The 15,704-nt window shown below is 41.9% G+C and overlaps 1 protein-coding gene across 2 annotated transcripts in view; it reads right to left on the minus strand.

Annotated features, from left to right (window-relative positions):
* Window positions 1–15,704, minus strand: part of trrap (transformation/transcription domain-associated protein) — a 64,144-nt gene that overhangs the window by 20,794 nt on the left and 27,646 nt on the right. For both annotated transcript variants that reach the window (XM_058406144.1, XM_058406143.1), the window contains exons 43-59: window positions 15,459–15,605; window positions 13,684–13,897; window positions 12,222–12,347; window positions 11,452–11,598; window positions 10,066–10,265; window positions 9,566–9,687; window positions 9,067–9,280; window positions 7,674–7,853; window positions 7,385–7,531; window positions 6,830–6,949; window positions 5,797–6,084; window positions 5,156–5,293; window positions 4,955–5,067; window positions 4,576–4,711; window positions 2,798–2,989; window positions 585–780; window positions 177–442 (exon numbers count right to left, since the gene is read on the minus strand). In XM_058406144.1, coding sequence (XP_058262127.1) covers window positions 177–442; window positions 585–780; window positions 2,798–2,989; window positions 4,576–4,711; window positions 4,955–5,067; window positions 5,156–5,293; window positions 5,797–6,084; window positions 6,830–6,949; window positions 7,385–7,531; window positions 7,674–7,853; window positions 9,067–9,280; window positions 9,566–9,687; window positions 10,066–10,265; window positions 11,452–11,598; window positions 12,222–12,347; window positions 13,684–13,897; window positions 15,459–15,605 — 2,946 coding nt within the window. The remainder of the gene's footprint in view (window positions 1–176; window positions 443–584; window positions 781–2,797; window positions 2,990–4,575; window positions 4,712–4,954; window positions 5,068–5,155; window positions 5,294–5,796; window positions 6,085–6,829; window positions 6,950–7,384; window positions 7,532–7,673; window positions 7,854–9,066; window positions 9,281–9,565; window positions 9,688–10,065; window positions 10,266–11,451; window positions 11,599–12,221; window positions 12,348–13,683; window positions 13,898–15,458; window positions 15,606–15,704) is intronic.

Below are 15,704 nucleotides of genomic sequence, written 5' to 3' on the forward strand. Positions count from 1 at the left end.
AAATGGATCCTGTATCCACTTTTACCACTTAATTAACAATATTCAATCAAGTGTAGATTTCTTAACATCGTCATCAGTTAGAATACAAGTATGCAGAATGACCTAGTAGCAATATGGACTCTAGAAAAGCTTGACCAAACAGCATTATGATTGACAGCAGTGACTGATTGGCTCACCTGCATACACTCGTTCTTGCCCATCACGCCTGCTAGCTGCAAGTAGCATTTCACCTGCTGCCTGATTTTCTGAAAGCAGTCGACAATGGGCACAGTGGGGATGGTGTGGATGCGGCTCAGGATGTCCAACGCCACATTGACCAGTCCCTGCTTGCGAGCAATCTTGCCGTATTGGATGATAGCTGAGGCTGACGCATGCACACCCAGCATGGCGTTGTTGGTGTTGGGATCGTGCTGTGTGTTGCTCTCATAAGCTGATACAATGGCTGCACAGATATTTAACACAGATTAGCAGACAACTTCGCTTTGAAGCCATAAGCAAATTACACTGAAAAGCATACAACATATTGTGCATTATCTAATGAGCTAAACCCAGTGGGGCACAACAGCTCATGTATCCCAGTTTACCCTGGTAGTGGTGTTGACGCCACATGAAGATGCTGCTCCAGTGCGACAGGTCATCCGAGACGATCGGCAGCCGGTTCCTCCATGTTTTCACTACGGTCTTCATATCGTGTAGGCTGGTGTTACGGCCCAGGTTGGCTGGCTGGAGGCCCATGTTGATCTGAGCAGCCTCCTGCAGCTCAATAATCTGTTGGGCAGCCTGTGTGAAAGAGACAGAAGGATGGACAGATGAAACTCTAACTGTGGCCACAGAATACACCATTCCTTATAATAAATAAATAAATACATAAATCAGCTGTCTCAGTTTAGTTTCATCAACATGACTGCAAAATCAAAAATCTCTCAGCAGTTACATTTGTAAAGGAATCTTTTAGCTCTGCTTATCCAAACCGCTAGCAGGCACCTCACACTCTCCTGCATATAGCAATCGCAAACCTATTACTCTAGCTGTATTGCAGGCTTATGATCCTTATTGAAGACGACAAAAAAAATCGAGTGAAATGACGCCTGAGGTAGCTGGGCAAAAAGGGTGGATCAAAGTATCTTCTAACCCATTTATCCCAAAAGACAAGAGAGAGACTGTAAGCTGCTCAATGTGCTCCTGCTTCTCTGTAATCATGCCATCAGACAAAATATAAGAAATATGAATAGACAATAGACTTGCAAAATGCCTAGACTTAAAAATGCAATCTATTTCTCACTTCATATTTGTGTGTGACCGATTTTAACACATTACGCTGTAATGAAATAGATTCAGTAAATGTAATGCCATTACACACACAAATGCTTATTTAAAAAGTTTATGATCATTAGGACTATATGATTATAATCACACAATGACTAGAATGATTTATTTATAATGATTTATAACATAGCTCATTGTGAATTTCACAGAGTATACAGATTACACAGAAGGAGAAAAACAAGGAAACCAACTGCCTACACACACGAAGGCTGCTTGAAACGATCATTTCTAAGGCGCGAATCAAAGCTCTTGAAACAAAATAAACGGGGAAATACAATATTTTTCACAATTATCAGTTAATATCAGCTGATGCCACATTATACTCTTCATTCTAACTGCCCATTCATCATGTAAATGTAATTTTCTCATAGGTATTTAATCAAACGCTATCTGATGAGGAAGGAAAAGTAATTACTGCCATTTTAAACTTACTGCTTTACTTCCCCCCACACACACACACACTCAATGTCTGCTTGCCTGCCCCATCACTTTTAGTCTTATTTTCTGCATGAGGGAGGTGTTTCTCCCCCCTCTGTGGTACATATGCAGGACTAGAGCAGCAACAGGAGTAAACAAAATTTCTTGGAAACTTTCACAGTAGACTGCCCTGACCAGAGAGAGGGTCATCTGCTGGAAAAATTATAAAAAAACAAAACAAAACAAGCCACCCAAAACATATACTCACAGAAACGCAAAGGAGGCACATAACATCAATTCCATGGAACAATACATGTTGCTTTAGTGCTATGGCACTAGAACTACAAATCTGCTTTGTGTTACATTAATGCAATCATATAAGCCTATGTTTGCATATTTTAATTTCTGTTACTTTATAAATCCAATATCAGAAACCGTTTTAAAACTAATAATTTTCCTAATTTTTAATTAAAACCTGCGCAGGCTGCACAATCACTGATCTGTTTTACGAGCTCCAGCCAGTGACCCTGCTGCTAGACTTGTAGAGCTACGGAAATCACCTAGTCTGGCAGAAGTAATCTTACAGCCACACATCACCTTCACTGTTGCGTGCATGGTCTGATTATGCGTGTGCCACTCCAGAAGTTGCAACACACTTCGAATATTAATAGAAAGCACCTATTCACAATGCCTGTTAACACACACAGTCGTTCCTAATGACTTAAGAAGCCATCACGGCAGGAGACAGTCAGCATTACTCACAAAACAAACAGTTAGCAGAGAAATGCGTCAAAACAGTAGGAAGGAAATTGCGTAACAATATGTTGCAGTGAATGATTAAGCTTTTAAACCTGAGAGCACGCAGAATAACGCGAGAGCAGATTTCATATTACTTCGTGGTTTTCTGAACTGATTGTCAAGTTTGCCAGAGTGAGATAAAGTATAAACCTTCTACATATGATCATCTGTGCAACAATAACCATAAGGTATACTGTGGACTGAGAGTGACTGTGTGTGTGTGTGTGTGTGAGAGAGTGTGAGAGACTTTTCTGACCTGTAGCAGTGGGGTGTGAACATGAGAAACGATGTGAGGCAGTCTCCGCCATTCTCTGATAGCCAGGCTGCTGGCCATCTCCACCAAGCGCTCAATAAAGTTGAGTTGCTGCTCCTCTGGGTGACAGATGGCCAAGTACCCACGGTGCATGTTCACCTTCCATGCCATCTCCTTAGGACAGCTCAGTTCCACCTGACACACACACACACACAGTGCAATTCCTTTAAAATTCAAATAGGATTTTAATTATTTAAAAGATTTTAGATTACCTCATCCTCCAAAACACAATTAGGGCAAACCCTAAATTGCTTCCAATTAATTACATACATGCTAACTACATAGCGTATAACACAATAGCACTGTAGAACCTACATATTGCTCAATAAAATGTCCTTTGTAATAAAATCACCCAAGTCGTTTGGAAGAAAATCATCCAATAAGCACAGGTAATGCCAGTTTTTATTCATTTTACTACTGAAACAGAAATACTACTTCATTTATAAATATATGTGAAATAAATTAAACTGTAAACTTTATCATTATTTAGAACACTTTCCTTCATCAAGCAGCACTGGATCCAAAAGGTTTTCAGGAAACCAATTTTAATAGACTTGTATTCGGTAGCTAAATGCAAACCAAGGAAATTTAAAAAACGTAAATATTTTAAGTATGAATATAGCAAAACTACTCTGGCAACCCACACACACTAATAAATTCAGTAGGCATTACATATTAATATTTTTTATTATATTGGTACTAACTAACAAAGGCATTTTTGCAATACCTTGAATCAAGTGTTTATTTCCGCTGCATTTTTTAATTACTCAAAGAAAAACTATATAAGAATCGGTGACATTCACTGAAATATATACAATTTGACATCCTGGAGCGACAGTGAATCAGCGCTATGTCACAGCAACAAAGAACATCTTGGTGAAGAGCATCAGTAGTACACCAAGTTGACCTAACAGCATTATTTGAGATATTGGTCAGTGTTAAATGTTATTAACATTATAAATGAATAGTACAAAGTTATAAATTATTATTAACCATGCCAACGAAACCAGAAAACAAAAAGTTGTTGACATTCAGCTGTGCAGCGTGTTGAGGAGAGTGGGCTGAATTACAGCTATGGGTTACAGCACATTTACCCCGCTCAACATTTTGATGAATATCCCTGCAGCAGAAATTGCCATATCGTCTATGCTTTAATTGAAACCTGGAATATTCCAACTTCCGGAGAGCAAAAGCCACTACAGCACACTGCACCACGGCTCAGCGCAAACAAATCTCTTCCCAGCAGATGTTTGCGCAATTATTCAAACATGTATCTGTAAATATTAGATGCATAGCGAATGAAAAGGAGGAGGCAGAGAAGTGGGCCGACGGTGCCGGACAATTTAATTAGGTGTCACCTTAGAACAGAAAGTTCAGTGGATTCATTCCCTGGTCTCCTTGAACAGGAGCAAGAGTATTTATAATGTGTCAAGTGGCATCATGTCCTTTTTCCACCCGACTTTAAAAGACAGGGCCATAAATTAACCACCAACAGGGAGGCTACATTTCTGAAACGTTGTAAACAACAGCTTCCTGCTTTACCACACACTGCCTTAGGTGTTCTAGTATTCAGACTGATTTTTTAATAGTGATTATGGGTGGTTAATTTTGGGGTAATATCCCCACTCTGATGTCAATCAAGGAACAGTGTAGGAGATGATGGACAGCTAAGGACCGGAGGGAAGGAGGGGGTAACTGCATTGTCTGTTAATGTAAGTTACCTGCACCAGTGCTTCCTTCATGGCAGCCCAGTTGGAAACTCTCCAGGCACACTCCAGCACCAGGTATGGGTTGGTGTGACCTTTAGACTGGCCGTATTCAGTCAGCGCCTCCCACTGGTTCAGTTCTTTAGAGCAGCTGGAACAGAGGAGAAACAAACACAGCCCATGGTTAAACCTTTCCTGAATGCATGCCTCACAGCAAAGTAACTCAGAGTAAGCCAAATTCCATAAATTGAGTTTTGGACGGATTACAAAATCCAGCGTGGCTTTAGGAGAGGAACCTGTCATCTTGAGCCAAGTTCTGAGGGAATGTTTGGCTATGCAGCAGAGAGCTAAGACAGGTCGGCTTCCAATGATTTAAAAAGGCCACGGAACCTACCGGATCCAGTGATCCTCCCATAGCTGGTACTCGGGGAATATTGCAGGAGACGTGTTTGTCCGCTCATGCTCTTTGCGGGCTTTCTCCATGGCTTTCTCATAACTCTCTTGTGCCTGGTGAGAGGAATTTAGCGATTAATGTTTACAGGACGAACAGGAAATTAAGGGGTTTTTAAAGTAAGGGTACACTGCGTTCATCTACCTGCTCAAAGAAGCCATGCTGTTCATAAGCAATAGCTGTGCTCATCTCGGGGAACTTGCAGCGCTTCTGCCACAGCCCCGCCCACATGTCCTCTTCCTGCAGCAGGGAGTACAGCTCTGCCAGCGAGTCCAGGATCTCCTAAGGGACGAAAACACAAACACGCTTAGAGGCTATGGAACAATAGTGAACCATATTGCGCATGTATTTTGAGAAATGAACATTTTATTCCCTGTTTTATATGATATACATACACATATCAGAACATAAAATGGTAGGTTTTAATGGAAGTACAGATATGAGTCAAGTCTGTTTAGGTTCATGAGTAAGTATATGCCTCAGGCGTTCACCTAGTCATCCGCTTTGTATCACTAGCAAGCCACAATATTTCATATTATTAAAAAAAACAGCATGATTTTATATGATTAAAAATTACAATCATATAATCAAGGTTTCTTTCAAAATGGTAGGTAAAATATTTCAACCAGATTCACACAGCGCATTAGATGTAGTGCCATTTACATGCAAGTCGTCTTGCCTGCACCCATGAGGTCTTTGCTTTTTCTGATGCTGGACAGAACTCCAACCTATCGCACATCATTAAAACAAGAGAAAAATGATTTAGAATGAGGTCCTGGGTCTACCTGCTGAGGGGGCGTGATGCTCTCTTGCTCGTAGAACTCAGTGCTCTGTTTGGGTTTGATGTGAAGGCTGAGGCCTTTCTCGAAGGCCTGCTGTTCCAGCATGAGGGTAGAGCGGAGCCACAGATTATGCGTCTTGCCTAGGTACTTGAGCACACAGGGCCTGATGGGGATGGGAGGAACACACTGTGACATGGACTCCACAAAGCAGTTGAGTGCACTGGGCTGGCAGTCTCTCTGAGCCTGGTGACTGCCGCTGCACAGGAATGGACCCATCTCCCCAGACAGGGCCTGCAAAGGGGCCATGGAGCACAAGGTCACTTTCAATATTCATAGAATATAGCTTTCAAAAACAGATTATTCAACTTTTGGAGTGAGGATACTGAATGGCTTTAAAAAGCTTTAATCTCTTGGTAATACATACCTGAAAATATTTTTCAATGAATATTTAACATCAAAAATGGCAAGTGGAATAAAAATGCAAATGATGATCAGAGGATCATATACACATGACAGAGCTTGTGTTATGTACCCTAATTCAGTTCTTCCTTACCACTTAGCCAAAACAAAGCCATAAAGTGCTCGATTTCAATACTTGAAATGCAGGAAAATGCAGTTTAAAGATTCATAGCACCCATTATCACAAATCAAAGCTATTTAATTAGAATCTTAATGCTCAAGACATCTGGCCCATTAAATTCTTGATATTTGCATAAATGCATGAATTTCTTCCTCATTACCATGGTCTGCATGTGTAACTGCTATTGAAGAGGGCAAAGAGTCAGAGTGCCTGTTTCCCATGAGCCTACTGATTGGACTTTGTGAGGGACGACATGTGACCTATGACACTATAAGGGCATTTAGCTTGCAGAACAGGTAACGTTGCGATATGCATCATGAGCGCTGAAGCACTTCATCAGGTCCTAAGGTCAAATTAAGAATTTGGCACAGGACTATTTTTAGCAGAACTGAGTACATTTTTTTACGCTAGGCTGTAGCTAAGAACCCAAGTACAGGAGAGGACAGTGGGACTCACATGCTGCTGACGGTCTGACAGGATCTTCCAGAGACAAGGGAAAAGCTGCACCCATGTCTTCTCAGCCAAGGGTGTGGAGATGTGACAGAGCTGTACGAGAGCATTCAGCAAGGCTCCAGTCTAAGAAATACACACACTTTCAGCTCAGTTATTTACATCATGCATTAACATTACAGGTAAAAACGTAGTTCATATTGTAAGATGTAGTGTCTCAGCGAAACCAAATTTTTTTTTCATATTTAGATCCAAAGGGATCATCATTGTGATTCCTTATGAATGCATGCTAAATTTCTGACAGCCGTTCCTCTGGCAAATTGTGACAGGTGAGGTTTCTAATTACTCCCAGTCCTTGAGCCCAAACAAAAACCACAGCTTAACCTGAAGCAACTTTGAGTCTATACGATGCAATTTATACAGCATGGAGCACTTATTATTTCTGACTCCATATAATCTGTCTTATTTTCCATGGGATGCTAAAGTGTGTTATTGTGTGTTCTGCACACATCAGCCTGAGGGACGCATACCTGAGCAGCATATGTTGAGGTGGCCACTCACCTTGACCTCTCGAAGAGAATCCAGAAACTTGTCATGGCGGTTGGTAAGCATGTGCAGCTGGTTGCCCGCATCCCGCTCTGCCTGCTCCTTGGTCTTCGGCAGGCTGGTCTGATCCCCGGGTGCCAGTTCAATGTCTATCTCCACATCCTGGACACAAGGACAAGGCAGGGATTTTAATGAGGCAACTTTAAACGGGTGACTTTAGTAAGATTAGTTTTTTATGTCTTGATAACTTTAGGACCAGGAAATGCATACTGATGAGTAGGGATAAAAAAAATGCTACACAAACCTCCTCTTTGGTCTCGCTGTTCTCCCTCTCACGTGGTTCCTGTTTGATGTGAGTGGCCATGGCGAAGGCAGCACGGTCATGGCTGTCAGCCAGGTTGATGACATTGGTGATGGAGGGCAGCATTGAGCCCTGGCAGCTGGTGCCTATGATGGTGCCCTTTTCACACACAGCCAACAGCAGCTGAGGAACACAGAGTAGAGGTCTCAGTCAGTGGAGCTTGATGCCAGCCTCCATTATAACCATTGCACCCTCCTGGGGGTGGGGAGTAATCAATCCCCAGTTAGGTCTGCACCCTGGCCTTGCTTATTGATATCAGTACAACATAGGGTTGACTTCTGATCTGCTGCACACAACTACAACTGCTACAGATTTCTACACCGACAAAAGCCTAGAGGGCACGAATGCTAGAACATAGTTCTGCTACAGCACAGCAGGATGAATCAGTACACGCCACTAGGGTGTGTAGGGCAACATTAATAATTCACTAGCAAGCAGCCAAATTGATTGTAGCAGAGATGAGGGATATATATTTTTTTGAGCTGCAGCCCACACCGCTACCCTTAAAGTCAGAGATGTGAGATTGATGGCAAACACTTAATTCTCTGAAAACCATTTGAAGAAGATTAAACTGGACTTAAAGAGAAAGTACAGTTTGCCAATATTGTGTAGGTTCAGGTTGGGGTTTGTGAAATCTCTTCCTTGAAAAAAAACAAAAAACCTTTCAATGCATTTGTATTGTGTTTTATTGTGTGTTAACAATTCCCATCTTTCCCAGTACTAAAGAGTGAACACTTATTGATTCAAGTCAAATACTATTGGCAAATGAAGTACATCTGTATAATTCATCAAGTTAAAGCAGGGATTACTTCAGAAAGGAAAGGAAAGAATACGAAAGAAAGGAATCTGCATTTATGAGTTACCAAATAAGTGCCAGACCTTGAAAGGATACCACAAAACTTTTGAGAATGTGTATCTGAAATAAAAAACCTAAAAAAAAAAAAAAAAAAGTCCCAGGGTTTTTGTTTGTTTTTGTCTTATACCACATCTTAACCGTTTTAGTTTTGACTCTAAGTAATACAGCTTCATCGTATAATTTTCAACAGCTGCTCAGAGGTTAACATGTTTGTTCATTTCTCAGCAAAATAGACAGTTATTATATATAGACAGTTGTTAGAATTTTCCTTTAAGGCGATGTTGCTCTACTGCACATCTTGGTGTATCCCCTGCTCCTGATTCAACAAATCAGCTAATTAACCATCCTGAGCCAAATTAGTTAGATGCTGAGTTAAAGAACAGAAAACCCTCAACATGTTAAGTGCTCTGGTACCCCAGGACCAGGACTGGGAAATACTCCTTTAAGTAATTGTGTTTCTGTGTATGCTTTGCTCTGTACCTCAATGCACTGTTTGATCCAGAAGTGACTGCCCATGGCCTCCCAGTTCTGTGAACAGCAGATGTAAAGGAGCCTTTCATAGACACGCCGCTTCATAGAGCCATCAAACACCTCAAAGAACTTCGCTCTGATCAGTGGCTGAGCGCAGCGTAGCCCGGACAGGAAGGCCGGCTCCAGCTTCGATGTGATGTCACTTCCTGACAAGCTCTCATCCCTGAAAAACAGTGAATAAAAAGTTAATATGTTTGGAAAACTTCCATTTAAAATTAAAAAGAGAGAAGCTAAAACACACGCACTGGTTTCAGTGGTGGCAGTGTTTATTCAGAGTGGGCACAGGACCCCGTCATGCCACCTGGTTCTTAAATACCAAGGCCTACTCAAGCCCTTCAGCCACTCAAACTGGCAATGCACTCCATGAATCAGCTGTGGCCTTGTCGCCATGGCAATAGATGGACAGGGCAGCGCAGCCACACAACCCATGATTAATTGGTGCAATTACCTGTAGACGTAATTAACGAGGTCCAGAAACTGTGCATTTAATTCAAGGTCATCAGGAAACCGCTTCTCAATGTAGGTCATCATTTTCACCAGCAGAATGGACTTCTCTCTGAGATTAGGCATCTGGGCCAAAAGAAAGAAAGATGAGTGAGAAAGACAGAGTTAGAGTTACAGGGAGTTTTTAAAAAAAGAAAAATATCCATAAGGGGGGGAGCAAGCACAGGGTGAACAGACTGATACAGTCCATTTATCTCAGATTTATCAGGTGGGCTTCGCTCAGCTCCTTTTTCTCAGTGTCGGCTCTGTTGCCTCAGGCTAACTGAAAGAACACCTGGGTCCAGCCATCCAGCCAGGGCACGCTGCCCACTGAACAAAGCCATGAGAGCGTAACAGATGCACCCAATACACTCACATACACACAATCTTTTAAGAATGGGGTCAGAGCATCACATATAACCCCAAGCTTGTATTTCTAAAATGTACTGATTTTAAAATACCTACCTGGTTGGATGCCATGGGAGAGTTGTTCTTCACCCACTCCTCCACAATCTTCACCACAGCGCGGAGGACCTTCGGGTCTGGCGATTTCTCAATCAGGGAGGTGAGAATAACCTGGATGAAGTTCTTCCGCATCTCCATGTTCATTACAGACAGTCTGGTCTTTACCAGGTCCAGACTCAACATGACCAGCTCACTTGTAACTGACACACAAAAACACACAAATGTACATCAGTAAAGGCAATCTGAGGGTAAAATATCAAGAAATGATCTGTAGAACTGGAGTTGTCAAAGGAAGCTTTTACAAGCCATGATATGACGCTCTTTCCGCTAGTTGCTCATATCAGATTTAAATTTCACTCTCAGCTTGACAAAATCATCCAGAATCAAACTATCAAAAGACGGAAAAGAGATCCCTTTACATCCCGCCACAGGAAGAACTGGAGCTAAGGAAAGCTAGAATCTGAATGCATTTTCTGGTTGATTTGCGAGTGGTTAAGTGTGAGTGCTGATCAGCCGGAGCAGTAGGGAGATGGGGATTGTGCTAGTTGCAGATTGCTGATTTGAAGCTCGGTGTGGACTCGTGCTGTGTGCACAGGGCTTTGGTCTGACTGCCTCGCTGACGCTGAGTGACGGCTGAAAGTATGTGCATGTGTGCACAAGTCTGTCTATGTCCTGAAAGTACACTATCCATGACAGGAAAAGCACTACGGAGAGCCATGAGCCGAGAGGTTGGACTGGAGTCGCTAAGCTATCGGACAAGGTGAGGAATTTTCTAGCAGCTGTTTCCCAGCTCAGAGAAATTAGTGATCCCACATAACAATGGTTACACTGGTCCTTCTGCAGCACCCAGTGGTCAAATACAGACACCACAGGATACGCTCATGCTTCGAGGTAAAGACCAAGAGTTGAGTCCAGTCACTTACTCATATGCATAACTGACTGTAACCCAATCAGCAAATGGCATACAGGAGTAAGCCATAATAATTACAAATACCAAAGAGATAGAGACCCAACCTAAACCTCATAAAAACCTAATTATACAGCCAGCTCTGGGCCAAAGAAAAAATTCTTTCTCTGTGACACAAAGAGTCATGGCTTCAGAACAAAGCAGGGACAAAAGGGGGCTAATCATAAGAATGAGGACGGTCGTATGTGTGTGTGACAGGAGCAGGAATAAGCACCTGCAGGTGGTGTGTTGACAGAAAGAGGCCAGCACTCAAAGTACATTTTTGTTTAATTCGGCCTTGGCAAGCTACGTCATATCACCTTAATGCAGCAGTTTTTAGACAGCAGCTAATATGAATTAATACAGCATCCTGCAGGTGAGCTGGAGCCCTTTTACAGCTAACAAGTGTGATCTGGATTGTATGGATTTGGGTGGCTTACCTGCACTGGTCTCTGTAGCACCAGGATTGGTCTGGGGGCTCAGGTGCTCCCGTACCATCTTCTGAAGTGAGCGCATGAAAACGGAGATGAGGCGGTCGATGTAGCTGGAGTTGTAGCTGCAGGCTGACTTCAGGATCATCAGAGTTCCTGTAAGTGGAGGAAGGAAAAAGAGAAGGAGGAAGGGAGGGAGGGAGACAGAGATGAGGGTTAAGATGGCTCATGGGTATGGGGTCTCTCTATTGCACCAGTGCAGGGCCATTTAGCGGCGATGCCAACAACTTTGAAAGCAGCTTTTGTCTTAGACTCGTTGAATTACAAGGTCATTTTAAAGAAATCCGACTGCGATAGCAGCTGAGGTGGGGGTAGAGAGGATGAGTAATGCTTTTTTTGGACTGTGACTCTGGGGAGCAGAGACAAATGTAAAAAGTCACCCTGGGCGAGACACATACATCATATCAGTGGTGCATGTGCAACTGTATGCCTCCAGCAAGGCGGAATCAGGAGGTATTTATTGACCAGCAGTGCCATTTTGGGCCTGGATCAAATACCACTAACTATAAGATGTAATCCAATAGCGTTTTATCACCTATTGTGTGTTTGTGGGAATTAAGAAACCTGCTTTATGGAAATTGAGAAATCAAAAGCACTTCCGATAACAGGATATAATATTCTGACAAACAAAAAAAAAAACCTACATGAAAGTAGATATACACTACATAAAAAAAATAAAAAATACGGACATTAAAGTGGTCTCAAGAAACACCTCTTACCAAAGAGCTGAGTGGGGTTGGCGCTGGTGGCTTTCTCATAATTGGTAAGACCCTCGTAAATGACTTTACCAACAGCTGCATACAAACACTCCAACTCCTCATATTTAGAGGCCACTGAAGAGGTACCTGAGAACAGAGTGCAAAAAGAGAGGAAAAGAAAAATACATTAGTAATTAAAAATAAGAACAAAATAAAACAAGGGACTTGTTAAAATGACAAATACATCCCAAAAGACTTCACTAGGGTTCAAATGGAGATCTGGTAAGATTTCTTGGTCATCTGCCACCTATCTGCATGTCAAAATAAATTTGCCAGCTCAGGTATACTCACGATTTGTTAAAGGGTCTGGTACGCTTTGTTACTAAAATCATTTTTTCCAGTGTAGAGTACAGCTCAAAATGCCTTGGTAACCCAGGGCTATTCGTATCCCACCAAGTGTGTGTGTTTTTCTCATCACATAACTCCAGCCATGAAAGTAAGAGTTTCTGTAGATCAGGTCATGACTTAATGAGCCACCAAACAGCGAAAGACTCCTCAAAATTATAGATTTTTTTTTTTATTAAACCATCTCACTTGGTATATAAATGCTCATGGAGTGCACTCTTGAGCACAGTGAGTTTGCTAAATGGCAGCATACGCCACTGCTGGTAGAGAAGCAATTCCAGCCAGTCATTAATCAGGATGTCTATGAGACTGTGTTTGAACAATTGATGGTCTTAACCTTTGTCCATCTGCCCCTGCTAAGCTCACGCAGCAACTGAGCAACAAGGGAAAACTAAATTCATCACGAGTAATTAAATACGTAAAAATAAAAAAACCCTCACTTGGCAATGGAAAAGGCAACAACATGGCTGTTTATGGGTTATTTGTGGAGCTGAGCCATACTGCACCATACGTTGGAAAAAAAGCATCATAACTGTGGCCAGAAATGACTTAAACAGGAAGAATCCACATGACTGTGGATCTGCTACAGCACAAGTCTGTGTTTGGTTGATTGCAGTGTCAAAAATCTGAGCTTATCTTGTTTACTCACCACTACTTGCTTCACAAAAGCAAAATTGTTTACAAGCCAATAATAATTTTGTTCAAAATGAAATGTTTTTCTATTGAATACATGTGTTTATACATATGACAGCTGTACAGAGAATGGTATATAATTATAGAAGTTCAGCTCTATCATGTTTATCTGCTTTTTCCCCTTTTTTTGCAGTGTGTGCGTTTGTGCGACATTTGTGTGAATTCTCTTCATGCTACATGATACTATACGCTTTACTAGTAATCAATAAGCAGCACTTCAAACCCACCACAAACCATTCATTCCTGTTCTCAGCAATCTTGACCAGCACAGAAAACCTTAACACAGGAATCTTTGTTATTAGAAATAAAAAAAAAAACACACAGGTTTATTTCCTGTCCACTGGAATAAATACAGCTGGCCCATTGCTCAGGCACTTTAACTCACTGGGCTCAGTGGGGAAGATGCTCATGAGTCTGGAGAGTAGAGAGTGCACAGCGCGGAGGACTTTGGTGTTGCCGCAGGTCATGCACGCTGCGATGCCTCGCTGCAGAGGTTTGAAGTGAGCCAGGATGGCTGGTGACTGTAGCACGGTCAGCAGGAAGCTCAAGATCTCCAGCCCTGTGCAGATGTTTGAAAAGTTGGCCTGGTTGGGCTGCTCCTGTAAAAGACAAAAAGAAACATCTGAGATTAACAGAAGTGTTCGGCTTTAAAGCATGATAATATCCATCACGAAACAAAAAAGTGAGACATCACTCTTAAAAGTAGCAGCAGTTTCACTGATAGAAACCTCAGCACATCTGAGACTGATTCATGAAAGAGAGTCCAGCATGAGGCACGGATGTGTCTAAAGGAGACACACAGGTTGATATGCAGTGAGCTGCCCAACCCGGATGTATGTCCCTTAAACACACAGACAAGGCAGTACAACAAAATGATAGAAATCAGATTTGTGGTGCGCTTTATTTATGAGAATGGGGTTGGACAGGTAGTCTACTCCCTTACGAGACCCGGAGCAACCCATGAGAACTAGTGTCTTTGTCAGAGAAATAATGGAGTGATATCTTCCATGGGGCAAGTCTAGGACATACTGATAACCTTGTTAAGCTCTGTCAGTATAAACGCACAGAAAATAGCAGTAGAAATTAATCCACTAAAAATACAAGACAAGTCTAGGAACATAAGAACAGCTACACCATGTATATTGGTTATACATCACAAATCACGCCTGCTCACAGAAGGTATCCTTCGTTTTCAATATTTCAGAACATTAACCATGTTAACACTATAACACTACTAAATAACACATATCGGAGTATAGTGTCAGCAGTCAGACAGTTTCTCTCAAAATCTAGATGAAAGATAACGAAACTAAATTAGAATTATTTCCTATTTAATTTCTAATATAATTTCTTGCTAAAGAAAATACTTCCTCTATTTTGATACATTAACTTCCCTATTTAAAAACATAGCTCTTTATCAGAAGGAATCAGCTTCATGGCCATGAACGGCACAACCATTTAAAGTGAGAAAAACAAGATCTTTCCTGCTATTCAAGACAGACAAATGCCAAACTCCAGGAATCTACAATTACACAAGGTCCAAACAGACTGCAGTGTCATTTTATTGCAGCCTGGGGAATAAGGCTCCATTTGTGCATTTCAATCAAGCACACAAGCCAAGAGAAGGGCACATGTGCCTGGTCTTGTAAAGAATCAATAGAGTGGTGTGTCTGCCTTTGGAACAGTCTTCCTGTGTTTCAGAGGAAAAGAAGGAAAGAGAGGGCAACTGAAAAAGAGAGCACGTAAAAGGTTGAACAAACACAACAAAAAAAAAAGAGCGAGTGAGCTAGAGGAAGTGAGGCAAACAGAGAACACACCCTGAAAGAGTGGACAGACTGCCTAATTGAGACCCAGTCTCCTAGATGACAAGAGAATTAGTCACAGCGCTGAGCTTCAGAGAGTGAGAAATCAGTCATAAGCCAGAGGATATCGATTTGGCTCACATCAAAACCGCTTTTGGAAAGGCAATGGAAAGAATGAGGAGGAATGAGACAGGACGAGGACAAGGAGAATGTCTCGATAAAGAAAAAGAGGGCTGCAAAAACGTAACAATGGTATTACATGAGTTCTAACCACCATATTCTAACAAACTTTATTAAAACGCTCATTACCTAAAGGCAGGTATAACCATTTGTAAGCACAGCTTCCATGGGTACTCACCACAGTCATGAGCAGCTTGTCAAACCACTGCAGCTTGAGCTCAGCGCGGGGCCACATGTCTGGCCGGAGGGCCATCTTCATCAAATTCACACAGCGGCGGGAGAGTAGTTCACCAGGAGAGCCTGCTACGCTAGTGCTGTCATTCACCTAGGAACAGAAGACAGTTATCCTGTAAAGTACAAAATGCTACAATGCACAATGAAGAGACACTCAGCAGACAATGATCTAATTTACATCAAGTTACCC

Source organism: Hemibagrus wyckioides, linkage group LG13 (assembly GCF_019097595.1).
Source record: "Hemibagrus wyckioides isolate EC202008001 linkage group LG13, SWU_Hwy_1.0, whole genome shotgun sequence".
NCBI lineage: Eukaryota > Metazoa > Chordata > Actinopteri > Siluriformes > Bagridae > Hemibagrus > Hemibagrus wyckioides.